This window comes from Anastrepha ludens, chromosome 4, assembly GCF_028408465.1.
Source record: "Anastrepha ludens isolate Willacy chromosome 4, idAnaLude1.1, whole genome shotgun sequence".
NCBI lineage: Eukaryota > Metazoa > Arthropoda > Insecta > Diptera > Tephritidae > Anastrepha > Anastrepha ludens.
Genome location: NC_071500.1, coordinates 85675375 through 85697027, shown reverse-complemented (window position 1 = coordinate 85697027; position 21653 = coordinate 85675375). Strand labels below are relative to the sequence as shown.

General features: G+C 36.3%; 1 protein-coding gene across 1 annotated transcript; it reads right to left on the bottom strand.

Moving 5' to 3' along the window:
* Positions 1 to 20284: 20284 nt before the first annotated feature.
* LOC128861903 (probable V-type proton ATPase subunit G) lies at positions 20285 to 20671 on the bottom strand. Its single transcript, XM_054100281.1, has one exon. It carries the CDS (start codon positions 20669 to 20671, stop codon positions 20285 to 20287), a length of 387 nt encoding a protein of 128 aa, XP_053956256.1.
* Positions 20672 to 21653: the final 982 nt, after the last annotated feature.

Genomic DNA, 21653 nt, shown 5'->3' with positions numbered 1-21653 from the left:
TTAAAAAGTTGATTTACAATACATTGTACAATAGGTATCAGACTTCTCCTACATAGCCGTTGTATATTGCTTAAATTTGATTTTTTTATTGGAATCAAAAGGACATTTTTTGCCCGAGACCCAGGCGCGTTAATGCCAAAAAAATTTCCTATTTTTATTTGCTCACAGAAAAAAATATTACCGCCAACATTTGTGCATCACACGTATGTGTGTGTGTAAGAAATGTTAATCCGTCTGAAAGTTTAGGTTAGGTGAGGTTAGCCCGGTTGGCATTAAGCCACGCATAGACCTTTTGGTCCCTAGCGATATCAGATGGAGACCGACCTTTATGAATACTGAAAGTAGACACCATGTAGGTGTCAACGTTTTTGGCGAATCTAAGCAGAGCTGGGAGATCCGCTTTTGAGACGTCGTCCAGACCCTAAAACAGTGGGGCTCCCAGACATTTTAAACGCTTTCTTAATAATGCTGGACAAATGCACAAAAGTTTCCTCAACATCCTCTTTGCATTTCCTGCATTTCCGTGCTAGAAATCCCTATTTTTTGCCGTACATGGCCAACATATTATGACCTGTCAGCATACTTATCTATAATAGCTCTGCAGTCCTTTCGTGAGAGCATAAGCACGAATTGAGTAAGTTTTTTTCGCTTTGTTCAATGATCTTTGCTGTTTTGCATGTGGTTAGATTAGTCCACCTATCTTCCCCTCGCCTTTTCATGTAGTCGTCCATTTCGTTGTATATTGTATTTAGCGGTTTTTGTATGTCGTTCTCTTGTTCAAATGGTAGTCTAACATCACTTTTTGCAATCTAATCTACTATTTCGTTTCCCATAATGCCCTTGTGACCAGGTACCCAATAGATGTGCTGCCTTCTGTTTGCGGCTAGCCTTTCTATGGCCTCCCTGCTCCGTTGAACATTTTTGGACTTGATGCTATGAGCTTATTGCTTTTATCGCTACTTGACTGTCCACGATATATTAGTTGTTGAGTTCTTTCTTGTTCTTGTGTAAGCTAGCTTCGCGGCTTTCCCCACAGCAAAAAGTTCCGCTTGGAAAATACTGCTCTGGTCTGGCAGCATGATAGGCTATCTAATCCCTAGTTTTGAGCAGTAGATGCCCGCTCCCACTCCGTCCAAAGTTTTAGAGCCATTTGTGTAGATGAGAAAAGTTCTACGGCCAAGCTTCATGATTTCGTGCCATCCCTCCTCTTCAATTGTTGTACGAAATCTTCTCTCCCAATTAAAGTACGAAGTCATGTAGTCTGTGCAACTAAAGTTTATTATAATCTATGTAAAAGCTTATTATAAATCAAATACAGTAGGTTCTGTTTTTATGCGGTAGATACGTTCCGCAAGAAACAGCATAAAAAAAACAGCATAAAAAAAGCTACTAGTTCTATAGTAAAATTATAGATACGTTTCAAAATGCTAAAACCGCATAAATCTGAAATAATGTAATAAAATCGCATAAAAAAGGGCACTAGTCCCATATTATAACTATAGATACGTTCCATAGACCGCATGAATCTGAAATAATTAAATAAAATCGCATAAACAAAATATTGTATTTTTGAAAATTATACTTATCTTTATTTAAGAAACGTCAGAATCGAAAAATAAATTTAAGTCAGAAATAGAATCAGACAATACCCACATGTTGCGCGTTCGTTTGGGATTTGGCGTAAAATCACTTTCGTCACTTGAGGAAATGTACATGTCTGATCTAGATAGTTATGCAGGCGGTTCCATACTTGTAGGGTTAGCATTTCTGATGTAATCTGTGATGAGTTTTTGCTTAGCTGGTTTAGAATCTTGTTTATATGTACAATTCCCGATAGGTCGACATGCATTTTGTAATTAAAAAAAAAACCGCACTATTTCAAAACCGCATAAAAAAAAGCCGCATAAAAACAGAACCTACTGTATTGAGGAAATTGTGCTTTCTTGATTTTTTTCTTTTTAATATTGGCTAAAAAATAATTAGTTTATTATTTACATAAAAAAAGTGTGCAGTAATCTTTCCGTTCAGTTTGAAAATAATGATTTTCATGAAACTAAAGGTTGTTTATGTAAAAAAGAAAAAATTGTAATATTTTTCCTAAAGCGAGCTAGGTGTTAGTCCCTCAACAGTTATTAAATTCGTCGAACGGCCCAACCTACTTTTAACAAGAGATTCCGAAAAATTCATGCTAAAATTTAAAGATAATAGCAAGAACTCCTCCCAAAATTTTACAAACATTCTTTGCCCAAAAACACACAAGACCACATAATCCATTCCACTCCCTCTTTTTGCGAGTTTACACTTTTAGGTTTCCAAATTATGCATTTCTAACCCTAAATTTCGCGCATTTTACTGCACGTACTCGTGCATAACATAAGGACAACTGTTATTTGATATCTTGAGTGTAGGCAAGATTTGGTAAACTCTGAATTTTCGTATTTGCTAATCCTTCCGCTCGCCTCTGTTGCACCTACTATTGCTGGCTATCTTGCAACAACAAAGAGGCATGCCTCTCAAAAGCAGGCATGCAGATATGTAAAATGTAGGCGTTTAAAATGATTATGCTGGCTAACCAGTAGTTTTGCGAAAACCGGATGACTTTAAAACCCATGAAAATAGTTTAAGACCACATGCCGTTGTTTTTCGGTTACTTTTGTTAATCATAGGTGGGCAGCTCAAATTGAAAAAGGGGCTTCCGCAGAAAGATAACATTTTTTGACTGCAAGATAATAAATATAATGTCGTACATTTTGTTCCACCACAACGAAAATACTTCTGTTCTCGGCCAAACTCCCAAAAAGGGTGTACGCATAATATTATATATATATATATATACATATATATACAGTGAGTCTCATTACTTTAGTACCGAGACATATTGACAAGATTTTACCATTTTCGGTTTCTTCTATAATTATAATATTTTTTTTTTATAAAAATGTAGATCGGCGCTACTTGAGGAGGGCCAGTCCGGCACACTTTGAATTGGTTCAAAAATTGATTTTTGTTGATTTTTGACAATTTTTTTCCGACGTTGATGGGTGTTTATTCCTCATAAAAAATGTTATTAGGAATACTAAATATTTATTTTGATTTCAATAACATTTTATGTTTTTTTTTCATTTATTTTCTTTGCTTTCACCTATAAAAATTAGTTTGAGCTGTGAGTTGAATCGATAAAAAGTTAAATGGTAAAATAAAATTTTTTTTTAAATTTTTTTCTAAATTTTGTTTTCATTTATTTTTGGTTTAGCTTCCAAGTTGAAGCGATAGAGAATTATTAGGGACACTAAACATTCGATTTTTAAATTTTTCTGACATTTTTGTTTTTTAATTTATTTTCTTTGCTAAATATGGTCTCATACATAAAAATCAGTTTGAACTATGATTTGAAGCGAGAGAAAAATATTTTGAGCAAACAATTTTTTGTTTTTCATTCTTTCCTACACTTTCTTTTTCCATTTATTTCCTTTGTTATATTTAGAATTATACGTAAGTATCAGTCTGAGCTCCGAGTAAAAGCGGGATAAAAATATTGGGAAGACGTAATCATTTTTAAAATTTTTTCGTACCCTTTTCTTCTTTTTTCATTTGTTTTCTTTGGCAAATCGATAGAGAATTTTATATAAATTTTTTCTTTCTTATTTATTTAACTCAAGTTTTCTTGAACTGAATTCAACAAATTGGGATCTTCAACTCAGAAAATAAGTCTTGCTTTAATGAAATCGGGGTTAAATTAAGAACTTTATTCGAAAGTTTAGCTTAGCTAATGAGAAAGAGCTTATAAGTTAGAGATCAAACTATTTTGTGCTTATCAAATATAGCTTGAACTCGAAATTTACACTAAAAAAATCACAGTAAGGAAACTCACTCGTGGTTCACAATAAATACAGGGTGGGCCATATAGCGTTTGCTTTTTGAACCACCTAATTTTTTGAGAATGGTAACACAAATGACATGTCAAATGTGTTTATAATTTAAATTTAAAGGTTTGACATTTACGAAATGGGACGCTATACTCTTGAACAAAATTGGGAAATATTGAAAACCTATTTCCAAAGTGGTGAGTCTTCTTCTCCTTTTCTGATGAAGCTCATTTTCACATCGGTGGCTACGTCAATAAGCAAAATTGTCGGATTTGGGGATCTGTAGAGAATCAAATGCATCCACAACGAGTCACTGTTTGGTGGAGTTTTTGGTCTGGCGGCACAATCGGGCCATTTTTTTTCGAAAATGGGCGAGGAGCCGCGGTTACAGTAAATGGCGAGCGTTACCGTGACATGCTCAACGAGTTGTTTCCAAAAATTGAATAGGATAACATGGACGACATTTGGTTTCAACAGTACGGTGCAACTTGTCACCCTGAAAAAGTTACACTCGAACTTTTGGCTACCGTTTTTGAAAACCGAATATTCCGATATCAATTGGCCGCCTCGGAGCTGTGATTTAAGCCCGTTGGACTATTTTTTGTGGGGAGCCGTTAAGGACAAATGCTATGCGAACCATCCACAGACGATTGATGCTTTAAAACACGAAATCGAAGTTGCCATTCGTGAAATTGGAGCCCAAACAATTGAAAATGTGCTTAAAAATTGGATTGATCATCGGCCTACTGTAAAGCCAGTAGTGGCAGTCATTTGAACAATATTATTTTTCATTCATAAATGATAATGTTCAATCTTCAAAATAAAAAAAAAGTTTCAAAAAATATTGATTAGGTTTTTTTATAGCCGATTCAAAAATCAAATTGGCCCACCCTATATTAAGGAATTTGGAAATAAAGCATTCTCTGACAGTGCCATTAAAATATATTTAATGCTGTTTGTTTGAACGGTACATTTTGTTTTGGGTTTCAGTAAAAACTGCTTGACTTTGGTAGGCAGTCGAAAAAAACCGTCGTGCTTTTGCTACATGGAAATATGCGCAACACTGGCAGGGAGAAAAGTTATAAAAAATCGACAGGATTTATTAGAGAGTTTAAACTTTATTAGAAGCTATAAAACTGTATATCAAAAATCGGTCTAACAATTCTAATTGAAAGCCGTGGAGAAAAAGTTTGTGCAATTTTTCTACTTTTTGTATAAAGTATAAAACTAAGATTTATACAGGCTTTATTAGAAAATGAGCTGTATTTTTATTTTAAAATAATGAAAATTCAAAAAAAAAGAAAGGAAAATAGTCAAAACTGGTCTGAGTGTTGATTTGCTATCGTTTGTCGCGCGCTGTTAGGTGTTTTGCTAGCACCAAACAAAGCCCAAAACAGTTACGAGCACTATCACCTTTTATCCTAATATTTATATGCTTGTGAAGACATATTCACATACTAATGTCCTCTGTCATGTACCTTCGCACTTTACAAGCAAATAAGCCCAAATAGACAATGGGCCAAAGTGACAACTATTAACCCCTTAGTCGAGGCCGTGTGCCATCAATAAAACTTTTCAAATTTTAACTAAACAAAAAGCAACAAACAAAGCGCACAAAAATAACAAATAGCATTAACAGCTGTTATTTCTGTTAACAAAGCAAAATTGAGTGTCATTTTGGCTAAGATAAAACGACAAAAAAAAAAAATGAAAATGAGAATGAGAATGAAAAAAGAAGGAAATTTACCCACACAAGCGAAAATAACTGAAACCAAAAACATTATCAGTACACAATGATGGCTGCAATATTTCACTTTGTCAATTTTGACATTTAGAACGTTCGGACAGTATGTACATAAAGTGTGCGACCGTCACCACTATCCGCACACCGCTGACCAAAGCGCAAGGGGTCACCTTAGTATGCGCGCTACATTACTCGCATTGCTTAGAGTTCATTTATGGAATAATAGTTTAGAATGGATAATATATGGTTTACACCCAAAATATGTGCATTGTTCGGCTAGCACATGACAACAATGCCATGCAACCACAAAATTTAACAGCCAAACAAAATAAACATTCAAATAAAAATTTGGTCTAAATAACAGCGGATCTGCGTGAGTGACTGGAGCGCAAACAAACCAAAAAGGTAAACAAGAAAATAATGCCAGAATTATTAACGTAAAAGTGAAAAGCGAAAGCCTAAAGTGAAAATGCAGGCCAAACCCTGAGAATAGCACACACACACACACACATACATGCATACATAGTAATCGTATAATAAAAGAGTGAGCACAGGATTCACTACACATTCGCCGAGCAGCAAACAAAGTGAATGAGTGAGAGCGTACACAGCATAATGGCCACAAAAGCCTGGACTTACGCGTACTTAAGCGATATTCAAAACAAGACAAATTCTAATTTATGTGTATTGTGCGTGGCAATGAGCCAGCAAGCCAAGCGACAGCGCAACCGACAAACCAACCAACTATTATACTCGTACAGCCAACCAACCGACCAACCTAATATCCAACTCACACTCAAGGAAACAACTACTCAATGTCATGCTGACCACTCCATGCCACGCCATGCATTGCGCACTGCCCGAAAATGCGCTGCACAAAGGTTTTTCAAAAATATTTCCCCCTTTTCTTTGAGCTTAAAGTAAATAAAAATTAATGAAGGATCCCTTGGAATTACGCGCGTAAATTTGGTGAGCTATCAACAAAAGCCGTTCGGCCGTGCTACATCGCCTATGCACAACACGCAAGCATACAATTGCGCGTTTGGCTGGGATTCTAAAGTACGCCGTGCACTATATTCGACACCCCGCTGGATGTGCCGCATTATCCGTAATTGTTATTAAGCGCTAGCCAATGGCCATGCACTCGACTTTCCATATTTATATTGGCAAGTTGTTTATGGCGGAGTTGTGTGTTCCGAGCGTACGTTCGGTCGTAGGTGGTTGAAAATGCCAGTTTGGAAATTAGGTTGTCGGCTTTGTTTTCATTCGACACACTTTGTTAAAAGATAGTAGGTGTGTTTCATGAAAAAGGCCATCAGTGAAGTTAATAAATCTTCTTAATAAGTTGTTAAGTTAATTTGACACTTTTGTGCTGGGACATGGGATGGGGGTTGGTATGAAGTATCATAAGAGTTTTTCTTTAACTAGTTGCGTTTATACAACGATTTTTTATGCTGAATGCTAAGGAGATTCCTATGAACTGGTCAAGGTTAAGCCTGAAATTACGCCTTCAACATTTCCATTCAGTTCATTGTAGCTCCAGTAGTTATTAACTAAGCACGAAGTTTAAGCAGCAAATCAAAGTCAATGAAAATGAAATCTTAAATAACACAGCTCCATAATTTTACAAAGGTGCTACTCAATACGAAACAGCGCTAATAATTATGAAATATGTTTCAACTTTTTTGAAGACAGTACTTGTCCAGAGGGTTGGATTTTTTTTCATGCGAGATAAAATTTTGGTAGGAAGTGCAATCGGTTTCTCAAAAATATCGTGTGCAAAGTGACATTATCCATTTTTGTTTTTGAATAACTTTTCTACTAATTTAAAAAAAAAATATTTAAGTGATGGAAATTTTTATGTTGACCTTTACGCGCTCCATTGCGTCTCTGTTTGTATACCGCAGCTGTCTCGTTCACAAGTGTTACTTATGTTTGACATACGACGCCATTTAGAAAAATTACAAATTTTCCAATAGCGTGACTAATTTCGCGCCACCTTGTATAGGCAGGCAGGTGAAATAGTTGAAGTACCAGACCGGCACTCCTCAAGTAGCACTAAAGCGCAGTTTTGATACCATTATGAGACCTCCAAGGGGCAGATATCTATAGCCAACCAGAGTTGTTGATCTAACGGAGAAAGTTGATGGGATTCAGAAATCAATGGGATGGGAACAATGTCCCAGGCTATCGAAAAAAGGAGCACCCAGTGACCTTAATCATCTAGCTGCCAAACCCGTACATTTACAGAGAAAGTGCTCAAAAGTCTCCCTCTCTGCAAGATCCCCACAGCTTTTGCAATGGGGATTAAATGGTAAACCCAGCTTTTCTGTATGTGTGCTCATCATCCAATGACCTATAAATATAGCTACGAATTTGGAAATTGAATGGCCTGGAGTCACCAGAACTATCTGCCTTTTGCGTCTATTGCATCTGGGCCAAAGGACTTTCCAAATAGCAAACGAGCTTCATCTTAGTTTTGCGTTTTTTTCTGAGAAATATGTTGGACAATTCCCCTTTAATAACAGTCAGGAGGATGCTGATGACCGGCTGGGAGACCTCTGAGACCAATTCAGACGACCTCGTCCTGGCAAGCTCATCAGCAATTTCATTTGCCTCTATGTTCCTATATCCTGGAACCCAAGAAATTCGATCTCCTATGTACAGGAGTTGACCAGTTTGGATCTTCAGCATTGGGTCGACATTGCCTTAATCACAGCTTGACTATCGGAAAAAAGGTTGATATCTCCCTCACTACCGCGTTCTCTAATTTTTCTGCACGGCTGCAAAAAATTTAGCAGCTTTCGGCAGTTTTCAGGAAATAGATAAATTGACAGATTTAGAGAAAATCCCTGCTTCGACTCCCGATTCCATCTTGGAGCCGTCAGTGAAGTAGGAGGTAACAGCTTTGGTACAGATTTTCTTCTCGTTCCAATTCTGCCTACTCGGAAAGATTGCCTTTCCACGACCCTCAATCTAAAGCTTGCGGAGAGAGTGATGTGTACCAAGTACAGAGAAGAAACGAGAAATCTGCCTAAAAATGCTATCATTTCTTTTTTTGTTAATAAATTTTATTTTTGGGTAAACAATTTTGTGGAAATTAGTTTTTTTTGTAATTATAATAAAAACACCCCTCGGACTTTTCTTATATTTTTCATATAATGCTGAAAATTTTGGGTATGGAGTTTTTTAAAGTGAAATATCTTCGGTTCGTTTTAAAATTTCTACAATGTTTTTGTATTTTTTTTAAGGATAAAATATACTTTTCCAAAAAAAATGTTGGGCAAAAAATTTTATTTTTTTCTTGAAAATTTTTTTCTCTTTTTTTTGTTGTAATTATGAAAAAGCACTCCTCATATTTTTGTTATTTTTTCATTTAATGTTGAAAATTTTGGTTTGGATTTCTTTATAGTGGAGTATCTTCGGTTATTTTGAAAATTTTTAAAATTTTTTGTACTTATTTTTTAGCATAAAATACACTTTTTCAACAAAGGTTGTTTTGTTAAAAAAATTTATTTTTAGGTTCAAAATTAAAAAAAATTTTTTTTTTATTTCTTAGGAATGGTGTTTTGTGATTTTACAAAATCCTCCCCCAGTTTTTTCTTATTTTTTCACATAATTTTGAAAATTTTGGTTTTTTAAAGTGAAATATTTTCGGTACTTCTTCAAATTTTTGTATTTAATTTTTTAGGATAAAATAAAGTTTTTAAAAATTTTTATTTGAATAAAAATTTGTTTTTTGTTCGAATTTTTTTATTTGGAAATCGATTTTCTGGCAAAAAAATTTTTTTTTGGGTTCAAAATTTTTTGAACAGTTTTGTTTTTGTAATTATTAAAAAACCCTCCCTCAGTTTTTTCTTATTTTTTCATATAATAGAGTTTTTTAAAGTGAATCATTTTCGGTACCCCTTCATTTTTTTGCAAATTTTTATATTTAATTTTTTAGGATAAAATAGAGTTTTAAAAAATTTTTATTTTAATAAAAAAATTTTTTTTGTTGAAATTGTTTGGGAACTTTTTTATTTGGAAAGGGAAGTTTTTTTTGGTAAAAAATTTTAATTTTGGGTTCAAACATTTTTGGAAAGTTTTGTTATGTAATAATAAAAAAATTTTTTTTGTTGAAATTGTTTGGGAACTTTTTTATTTGGAAAGGGAAGTTTTTTTTGGTAAAAAATTTTAATTTTGGGTTCAAACATTTTTGGAAAGTTTTGTTATGTAATGATAAAAAAACACTCCCTCATTTCTTCTAGTTTTCCATGTAATGTTGTAAATTTTGGTAAAAAGCTCTTTTAAAGTAAAACATCTTCGGTTCTTTTTAAAATTTCTAAAAAAATTTAGTATTTAAATTTTTTTTTTGAAAAAAAAAAAGAATAATATATTAATAAATTTTGTTGACAATTTTTGGCGGTTTTTTAATTATAGAAAAAACCTATGCTCAGTAATCCCTGAAAGTTTAGTAACGCGATTCGTCACTAGATTTATATTCAAATACGTACAGCGAACCAGTGAAAAAAGCTGTACATCTGCTTACTTATTTTGCACAGAAGCCTACGAGTAAATCAATTTTCAGAAAAATGTACGGCAAATCCAAATTACTTGGATCACTTGACATGGAATCGCTTTCCAGTAAAATAGGGACGAATTTCATTTAATTCAAATTGGAAATGTAACCATTAAGCGCCATGTCTAAAACTACCTATGTGTGTATGTGTGTACATGCATGTATGTGTGTGTGCATATGTACTCTGGATAATCAAAGTTTGGGCACCGCAACGAATGTGTAAGAAAACCTTAGCCCGAAAGAAAATTACCTTAGCATATTTATATATGTATATGTATATGTATTTATATGTATATGTACGGTGGAGCGCACACATGCGTACTCATACATACATTTGTAGGCAAGTATTGATTAGCGTAAAATGGCCACAAAATATTCAACGCTTTGATAATTTGCATAATTTTACATGCCATGAGCAATTCAATCAAAAATTAGAAAATCAACTGGCTGAAAAATATTCCAAAATATGAAAGAAAGTTTAAAAGAGGCCGCTGCATAATTTGCATTTTCTGGAAAAGAACAACAAAAAAGAAAAACACAAAACCAGCACACATACTTGAAAAATTCTCTTTCCCTGAAATTATGCTGCAGCAGCTGTTGTAGTTCACAGTTACATGTGTAATTATGTATAGCATATGCATATATGTGTGTGTGCAGGTATGCAAATGTTTGTGTAAGCAAGTTTTTCTACGCATAATCTTTGAAATCAACAACAGCAGACCGGGCCAAGGGCCAAGGTGCATTCGCTGGCGGCCTGGAGTTGTGTGGTTTTTGTTTGAAGATCTTTTGTGTGGCCGTCATTGCGAGAACGCCATGCGCCTCGAGAGTTGGGCCACTTGTCACAGTAACGGCCTTTATTTATTACAAAATATATGGGTTTGTTGACTATTAGTATTTTCGTATTCTACCTTTATTTCCATTTCGAATTTTATTAGCTCTATAAATTTGTTAATAAAAGCAAGTAACATTACTACTTTTTTTATACCCGCATGTATGTATGTATGTGTGTATGTATGCGTGCATATGTGGTGCTTTTCGAATGCATTGCATTACAAAGGAATAACAAAAGCTTGCTGTGGTAAGGCTGCGTTTGCAGTCAGAATTTTTCGAATTTTTGTTTTTTTGTTATGTACATACATATGTAATCTGCATATATGTATATGTATGTGCTTACATATATTCCTATTCTCGCTGACTTTGTTAGGAAATCAACGCTTTTGTGACCTTTTGTCCATTTAGTCCATTCAAATTCAAAATGAAGCAAATAAAAAAGTTAGTACTTTAGATTTTGGAATTTTCCTACCAATTCTCGCACTTTTAACAATGTTTTTTTTTTTATTTTTTGTGTGTGTAAAAATACGTTAATTGTCAAACACTTTTGTCGCTTATGTCAATTTATGCAGACATAAAATCACTTTTATTGCAACTTTGAAGTGTGAAACAAAAGACATAATTACTTACATAGCAGTTACATATGAACAAACACATACATATATACCTATGTACACCTGTACGATATATTTTTTATTCATGGTATTTTTATTTTCAACACAATTCTGTGGCTTTTAACTTTGCTTGTTATGCTGATTACTACAATTTTTATTTTTATTTTTATTTTTATGGTAAAATGCACAAAAATTCAATAGCGAATGCTATAAAATTAAAAAACTTCAAATTACCAAAAAGTAATGTGAAAGCGAGTAATTTATACCCAGGCCAAGGGAGATCTCCCAAAAAGAAATAAAATGATATTCCTTTAGAAATAAAAGATTTTTTTTGATTTGGGCTCCTTTATTGCCCCCTTATTGCTCCTTTATTGCTCTCTATTCCTCTCTACCTATCTGCCCAAAAGCGCCACGCAAGCAATAATAGGTACACCTATGGATGCGCACAATAATACTGCAAAGTTTAGGCTATTTTTGCATTTTTTATTTATTTTTTTATGTTTATTCCCTACAACAACAAGAAGCTTACCATAGCTTAAAATTAATAAATTAAGGTTTCAAACATTGTACAAAATTTGGAAGTATTCAACAAACTTTCATCCAAGTTTCAAACTTTTAATCAGAATTTTTGTATTTCAATATCGAGTACCCAATTTTATAGCTCATCGAATTCAGGTATAATAATTCCGAGAGTCAATTGATGCAAATTTACATTGTCCATCACACTAACTTTAAAGACTTCAGACCCATTAGTCTTTTCTGCTCTGAATTTGAAGAGGTCGAGCCAAGGAGCACCAGGAGATTTGGTGGCTCCTAAAACACTCAGTCTAAAAAGCCCATTGTATTTAAAGCTCTGGAAAGGGGGTAGATAGTCAAGGAGGGAGGGAGAAAAGTATCAGAGAAAGAGATAGGAAAGAATAGAGACAGAGATAGAGATAGTTAGTCCTGTGAGAATTTTCCAGATTCTTTGGCAAATCTGTAAACATCCTCCATTTTTAGAGAACGTATATTACTCATTCCCATGACATCGGAACCCAATACCCGTAGTCGCGCTCTAGCAAAGGCAGAACACTCACAGAGAAAGTGCTCAGTGCTATCCGCCTCCTCCAAGCATGACAGGTATACCGGATCCTCGATGATTCCAATGGTGGTCATATGCTGACCCCATGGGTTGTGTCCTGTAATGATGCCGACCATCAACCGAATGTCTTTCCTTCTAAGTTTTAGTAGAAAGTTTAACAGTTTTCTGTTCGGACTTGTCACAAAACACTTTGCAGTTCTGCAGCGTTCTAGACCGGACCATCGCCCTTTATGTAGATTGCCCACATAATCGTTGATCCAATTCTTGATTCCTGCGGGACTGATTCCGATTATTGGCTCTGGCCCCTGTGGGGGCACCGCTGATCCACGGTTGGCCAATTCGTCGGCAATTTCGTTTCCTTGAACACCGGAGTGTCCCGGAACCCATATAAGTACAAGCCTGTTTTGTCTTGCGACAGAATTAAGCTTCTTCTTACATTCTTGAACAATCTTCGAGGTTTGCTTCGCGTTCTCCAGGGCCTTCAATGCAGCCTGACTGTCACTGAAGACTCCAATCTGTTTCCCGCTCCATCTCCTCTCGATTATCCATTCGGCTACTTTTAGGATGGCAAAAACTTCTGTTTGGAAAACAGTTGAAATTCCCCCATAGCATAGTGATACTTATTACTGTCGTTTAAGTACCATCCGGCTCCAGACCCTATTTCAGTCTTGGACCCATCGGTAAAGAAAATATCCGTCAAACCTCCCTGCATGCATTCTGGATTGCTCCATTGCTCACGCAATGGAAATCTGACATCAAATTTCCTTCCGAATGAAACTGTGGGTATCAGGTCATCTTTAGGTGCCAAAAACAGTGGATACTGCTCCGACAGCAACTTAAAGATTTCTCTGTGTCCCGAAGTTCCATCTTCGTGCCAGAAACCATATTTATGGAGTCTACACATTGCTTTTTTGCTTCCTGTTGTATCTTAAGATCCAGGGGGAGCAAATTAAGCATAGCATTTAGCGCATCCCCAGAGGTTGTACTCATGGCACCCGTGATGCATAAACATACACTTCTTTGCAGCCTGTATAGTTCCGGATTGTGGACTTAACCATGCTCCGTCGCCACCAGACCACAGAAGCGTAAGTGATGATTGGTCTGATAAGTGCCGTGTATATCCATAGGACCACAGCAGGTTTCAGACCCCAAGTTTTGCCAAAGGCTCTACGGCATTGCTGAAAATCTTCAATGCACGATTCACCTTCAGTGAAATGTGTGTCTCCCAGGTCAGCTTCTTATCCAAGATTACTCCTAGATATTTGACTTCGTTGGAAAGACCAAGTGTCACCCCTTCAGTGTTGGAAGACTGAGTCCATCCAATTTCCGGTTTCTCGTAAACAAGACTATGGTTGTTTTGTTCGGATTAACGGAAAGACCTTGTCACACGCACCAATCATCGATTTTGTCAAGAATCCTCTGCACTTTCGTGCAAAGCCTCCTTAAGGATTTATCCGATGTTAGCGCACAGACGTCGTCCGCATATGCTTGGACGTGAAAGCCGAGTTCCTGCATCTCCGCTAATAGGGAGTCTACGACGAAGCACCACAGCAGCGGAGAAAGAACACCCCCTTGGGGACATCCTTGCTTGGCCCTGACTGTGATTTGCTCGTCGTCGCTCCCACCAGCGGTTAACAGCCTCTCAGAGAGCATGGAGTATATCCATTTTATAATGGCTTGATTAACTCCGTGTCGTTCGGCAGAAGAACATATTGAGCCGAAAGTGGCATCTGCTCAAGATCCTGGAGAGAATAATGGATGAATATATACGGGGCGTTATGCCTTTAAATAGGCTCTCCTCGGCTCAACATGCCTATACTAAAGGGAAGTCTACAGAGACCGCCTTACATTTACTCGTCGGGTTGGTGGAAAAAAGTTTATTAGACAAAGAGTTTGCATTGGTTGCTTCCGTAGATATAGAAGGCGCTCTAACGTGGCTACACTTAGAAGCTGGACTGAGAGCAGGGGACTCGGTATAAACCCCGCAAAAACTGAAATAATTCTCTTTACAAAGAAACATAGGCTCCCTATAATCTCCCCGCTAATTTTTAAGGGTGTGGAGATTCCTTTGAAATAGAATGTCAAGTACCTAAGACTCATATTAGACAGGAAACTCACGTGGAAATCTAATATTGAGGAAAGAGTAAAGAAGGCCAACGTTGCATTATATACTTGCCAAAAAGCGGTTGGTATTAAATGGGGACTAACACCTTCTGTTACGCATTGGCTCTATACTTCTGTAGTTAGACCAATCTTAATGTATGAAATACGTGTATGGTGGCTTCTACTCAAAAGGCGAGTTTCGCTAAAATCATGAGTAAGGTCCAAAGAACAGCTTTTCTATGCATCTCTGGCGCTTTAAGGACTACCCTCAACCAAAGCGCTGGAAGTGCTAATCAATTTACCTGCACTAAATCTGGGAGGGAAACACCTGGCCGCCGCCTCATCTTCGACAGACTCTTCAAGATGAGCATACCGTCAAGAAGAGAATGGCAGATACCAAGGCCATGGAGAAGGGGGGAATAAAATTTCTATACAGACGATAAGGTTGGTTATGGAGCATTTTCATAGGAATTAGGACTTGAACTATCCGTTAGGCTACTAAATTACTACAACGTCTATCAGGCAGAAGTTCTAGCTATAAAAGTAGTGGCTGCGTATCTAAATACGGATGCCGTAGCAAAAACAACTATGGAAATATTCTCGGATAGTCAGGCGGCCATCAAATCAACGAATGCGGCTATACTAAGATCGAAGGTTGCACAGGAATGCCGGGCAGCCCTAAATTATATTAGTGTCATATTCAAGGTCAGCCTTATTTGGGTTCCGGGACATAGAGATATTAAGGGAAACTGTAAAGCAGATGAGCTAGCCAGAAAGGGTACCGCTCTCCAACTGCTGAGTGATAAAAGTACCATTGGAATACCCATGGCCACGAGTAAACTAATAATAAAAAACCACTTTATCCAAGAGGCCAATAGGTCATGGAGAAATGAAGATACGTGTCTAACAGCTAGGCTACTATGGCCGCAAATAAAGAAGAAAAGAACAAAGGAATTGCTTAGTATCTCAAGAGATAATATCTCGAAAGTCGTGGCTTGTATAACCGGTTATTGGCTATTTGGCAGCCATTCCTCAAGACTAGGAGCTTTCTCCCATGAATATTGCAGTAGTTGCAGAGATGAGGAAGAGGAAGAAACAGTTGAGTACTTTCTTTGCAATTGTCCAGCCCTAGCTAAAATCAGAGCAGGTTGTCTAGGTAAATACTTTTTTAATTCTTTTACAGAGCTGTCTGGCGTGGGGTTGGGATCAATTCTACATTTCATAAGAGCCACAATAGGGAGCACAGTGGTATCACAACGGACCTGTAAGGTCTAAGTGAGTTGGTCGTGCAGACCGACTACCACCATAACCTAACCTAATCTACATTGTTCATCTTATTCTTGGGGTTTTTCCAAATTTTTGGTTTTTCTAAATCATCCTGCATTTCAATGAGCAGAACGAAAAAATTAGCCGAACCGATCAAGCTCCTCTAGAATTTTTGTATATCGACGATTCTGGTTTTCGCATGCGGCTCTACAGGCGTTCGGCGGTTTGTACAGAGCTCCAAAAACATTTACCTTGCACAAAGTACTCACCGCATGGACAAACCAGTCCTTCCGAGCCTAGTACCTGTATGCCCATGAACGCCGAATCGAAGGATATCTCCACTGGAGTATTACTTTCCTTATGACATTGCCAACCCAATATACCCGTATAGAGCCGACCCCCGCACACATTGTGCCATATCTTCTGTCTTCACAATTTAGCTTGACTTCGTCTAAGTTTTCTGTATAGCAGCAATATTCTTAACAGAAGGTCCAGTTTACTAGTTTTCTGGGCGAATTATGAAGTTAATAAAAACTAAGGCAAGAATATGATAAGCTGATCCTACACAAAAATAAAAATAATAATAATAACCACTGATACTGCAACTGTGGTCATCTATTCGTTCACCGCAAAACCTGTAGCGAACGGCCACATAGGTGCAGGATCAGACCAGCGTATGAACTGTTACGTATTTGCTATTTTAACATCTTCGTCATCACCATAAATTCCTAGAGTTCCAGTGTGGAACATAGGGCCATTTTGGCATACATTTTTCATAAAAACTGAATGCTTCCTTGGGTAATAATAGAGGAAATTATTCCGGAGGGAGATGTTCCGTTTGTAGAACAACATCAAGACGCACACCAAAAATAAGAGGAGCAGCTCGTGTATATATTCCGTATGACTATTTTTGTAGTACGAATTTTCGACCTTTTCAAAATAAACTTTTTAAAATTAATTGTCTATTAAAGCACCAATTTCCGCATTAATTTTAATTATAATCATTAATTTTTCTTTACTTGGATTTTATCTTCACCTTCGTCCTCCTACACGCAGCTCCCTTTTCAACACTTGCAATGCACATCTTGGCGAAAAGTAATAAAATTTGCATTTAACATGCAATTTTTTGTATAAAATTACCATTCACCCATTAAAGTTGTCACGAAGAATAATAGCACCGGCCACAAGAAACATATAAATAAGCAATAATCATCATTCAATATTTTAATAAACAAGAAGCGGTAACAGTTGCCAAAAAAATTTATAGCAACATTTTTAATAAGACATGCGTATGTGGCGCTGGAAAACGAGTTGATAACAAAAACAAAAAAAAAAAATATTAAAAAAAAAACAGAAAAAAGAGGTAAACCAAATCGTTGAAAGCTCAGTGCAGGAAAGACTGCGAGTATTGCGGTGGAGCGGCGCGAAGTGATGCGATGCGGTAATGCCAAAATATTCGACAGAGTTTCAAGCTTAAAACAATAAATAACATTCATTTTCATAAAACAACGACAAAATGTCAAAAATTAACTCAATGAAAGACTGCACACAAACAAAAATTGGTCAATTTCAGCATTACTAAGCGTAACTGGCATACAAAGAATTTGAGAAAAAAATTGAAAAAAATGCGCGCTCATTAGAAAACATGAAAAAATTTGCATAAAACTAAGCTAAATATTTATTATGTTGTGTTATATATTGTATTTGTATACATATGTAACTGTATTACGGTACAATGTACGAACAATAAATAATCAAAAAGTGGTAAGCAAAAGAAGAATGGGAACCTTTAGTTCTGGAGCGAAGAGAATAACAACTACAAGAATCACAAAGCTTAAGGCGGGTGATTGACTGGTCGACTGGAATTTAAACAATACTCGACATTTGTCAGATTTGCTTTGAAACTTTTGCGCTGTCGAGATTAAATAACGATAATTTCTATAGTTATGCAAAACTCGGACGTTGTTTTTATACTTAATAATAATGTTGATGAAGACATAAAAGACATTTCTATGAAATGCACAGTTCACAATAAAATTGAGTTAAGCTATGTTGAAATATTGGTAGAAAAAGAATATGGAAATATTGCGAGAACCATTTACACGAGCCGAGCTTAGCAAAGGGCACAAGTCGTTTCTTTCTCGAGCTAACCGGCACCTGTTGGGCAAACCAGGTGAAGTCAAGGCCTTCTCCACCTGATCTTTCCAACGCAGCGGAGGTCTTCCTCTTCCTCTGCTACCACCAGCTTGTACCGCATCGAATACTTTCCGAGCTGGAGCATTTGTATCCATTCGGACGACATGACTCAGCCAACGGAGCCGCTGGATCTTTATTCGTCGCGCTATGTCTATGTTGTCGTGAAGCTCATACAGATCATTGCTCCAGCGTCTGCGAAAATCGGCATCACTAGTGGGCAAACGTCCAAAAATCTTCCGCAGAATCTTTCTCTCAAACACTCTAAGTGACGCTTCATCGGATATTGTCATCGTTCAAGCTTCTGCGGCTTACTTGAGTACGGGTATGATGAGAACTTTATAGAGTGTTAATTTTGTTTGTCGAGAGAGGACTTTACTACTCAGTTGCGTACTTAGTCCAAGGTACCACTTCTTGGCAAGAGAGTTTCTCCATTGGATTTCCAGCTGTGATATGTTGACTTTTTACCATAAAAAAAAAATTGGATTTGTTTGAGGTTTTCACTTCGACCTCATGGTCTTTTGCGGCCTCTACTCATCACAGTACCTCATCCAGACCCAGTACCCTTATTAAATTTAAGATGCAGCAGCTCGACCTCAGGGTCTTTTGTGCCTTCCACTCATCACGGTACATCATACAGACCCAGTTCCTTTATTAAACTTAAGATTATAGAGCTGGGTTGAACTAAGCGTATGTGCCTTTCTTCTGGTTACGAATGGCCGAGATATCTCAATATTCTCCACGCTATAGCGCTGCATTCCAGGAGAAGATGCAATGCAGTCTCCAGAAATTGGTCGCAGAAACGACAGGTGTCAGTGGACCATATCACGATCCTGTGCAGATGACTGCGCAGCCTGCGATGGCCAGTGAGAATACCCATGAGCATTTTCAGTTTGTTCTTGCGGAGGGTTATGAGTTTTTTAAACCTATTTGGGTAAGGATTTCGCTTGGCATAGTCCCACAGTTTGGTACCATTAAACCTTCCTTAGCCTTAGCTCTTCACTCCTAAGCTTCTTTTGGATGGTGCGTTGTCCCATAGCAAGGAAGGGTTCGGGTCCTGTTAATGACAAAGTCGCAGCCTCTCTTGGCAATGCGTCCGCTACTTCGTTCGTATCGGATTCATTTTCTCGATACACTCATGCACCAGTGAGGACTTAATCTCACTATATGGCAAAACCTTGAGTGCCGCCTCACTGTCGCTCAGAGTGGCAATTCGCTCATTCCGTAAGTACCTGTCTAAGTTAATCTTTGCATATACCTAGATGAATGGCATAGACATAAAAAAAATAATAAAATTTCAAATCTTCAAATCGATTTCGTGACCTTCAAAGTACTACCCAGTATTTTCAGGGTGACAATTTCATCGTCAGTTTGAAGATTTTTAGTACTCAACCATTTCACGATTTTCGATACGAAGTGATGATTTTCCTTCACAAATCAAACGCCAACGCGGCTTAAATGTTATACAAGGTGGCGCAAAATTAACCCTCCACTTTTGTTTTTGAAAAACGTTTTTAGTAAATAAAAAAAACTGTATATATATTTTAAGTGGTGGAAATATTTATGGATGTTCTCTAATATCTATAGTTTCAAAGTATATTTTGGTGGAATATTCGATAAACTACAGCAATAATATACGAAGCCTTAAGCTTCTTCTCATTTAATTTATGCAATGCGGCAGTTTGTTCTCTTACAAATTACTTCAACTGATAATTTTTCTTGATAATAATTTAAATAGATATTTTTCATTGCCTACCGATGGTGGACTTCTATTTAAATTTTTTTATTATTTCAATTTTAGAAAACTGGCTCAATATGCCAAAATTTTTAATTAGTTTTCGTGGTAATTGTAAATAAAATCCCAAGCATCTTTGCTACTGTAAGGAATATCTGATATTCGAATCCTACGTCCAATGAGTCCAAATTACTCGCCCAAAGCCCGTCTATCACTATTTAATTTCGTCTTTCGCCAGCGCCATCGCTACCTTCAGCGAACTTTGATTAGTTGAAAAATCCATCCCGACTTTAATTGTTTCTCTGTTCTGGCTGTGAATCATCTTTCGTCACAACTAAATTTCTGTGCGGTGCCGGCTCGACGTCATACATCATTTTCAGTACCATATTTACAACAGCTTTCCGATTTTTCTCCACCTGTTCCTCTATTTTTTGAATTGTCTCTTCCGTATCACGCTGCAGCCTTCTTTCAAATTTCTTTACTGCAACTTCAACATTCTTTCCAAGTTCCGTCAATATCTTTTCGCGTGTATTGTATAAATCTTCTACTTCTCTATTTGCAGCAGTTTTTGTTTTTCTTAGTAGTAAGGCTTTACGTCTCCGGGCTTCGATAATTATTTCGGCCGCTTCTTGCTCGGCTCGAATCAGATGTGGTATAGGCGATGACTCCGGCTTCATTTGTGAATCTTCCTAAGAAAGCAGCAGATTTGTGTATTAAGAAATTTTGTAATTTGGTTTTTTTTTCAATTTCACAAAGAATTTGTTTTGGGTTGTGGAAATTTGGTGCGTGTCTATAAGTATTCAATAAAAACGATGAAAAGCCAACTTTGAGAAATTGAGAAGTGGAGCCAGGCTGTTTTGTATTTATTGCGATAAGTACTTAATTTATATTTCGAAATGAGTTTATTTTCTGAAATAAAATCCACAAACAATCCTAATTATTTGAAACAACTTTTTTCCCCGAATTTTTTCTGAAATAAAAATATTTTTGTAATTTTTCTGTTTAAAATTGTTTGCGACATTTTTCAGAAATAAAACCCATAAGGCAAATGTAAAATTGTGGCATTTCCCTGGTTTGACATTTTTGGAAATAAAAACGTTTTCCCAAAATTTTCTGGAATAAAATGAACAAGTCCTACATCTTCTTTTTGGAGTTTCAGAGTTTAATTTTGTTTAAGCTCGCAGGATCTCCATAATTTTAGAATTTTTCTGGATGCAATTTTTTTCTACAATAAAATATGAATTTTCCCACAATTTTTCCGAAAGAAAATCTGCAAAACCTACCTTTTTTAGAACTTATCCGGATAAAAGTTTGTTGGAAATTAAAAATTTTGATGCTATTTTTGTAAAATAAAATCTGCAGTTTACTACTTAGGGATTTTTCTGGTTTAAAATTTTTTTCGAAGTTAAAATTTTTGTTAAATACCTTCAGCAGGATCTTCATAAATTTAGAATTTTTCTGCACAAAAACTTTTTTTAGCAAACATTTTTCTGAAATAAAGTTCATAAAACCTACAATTTTTTGGAATTTAATAAAAATGAAAGTTTGTTGGAAATTTTTCTGAAATAAAATCCATCATTTATTACTTAGGAATTTTTCTGGACTACATTTGTTTTTCGAAACTAAAATTTTTCTTAAATAAGTTCAGCGGGATCTCCA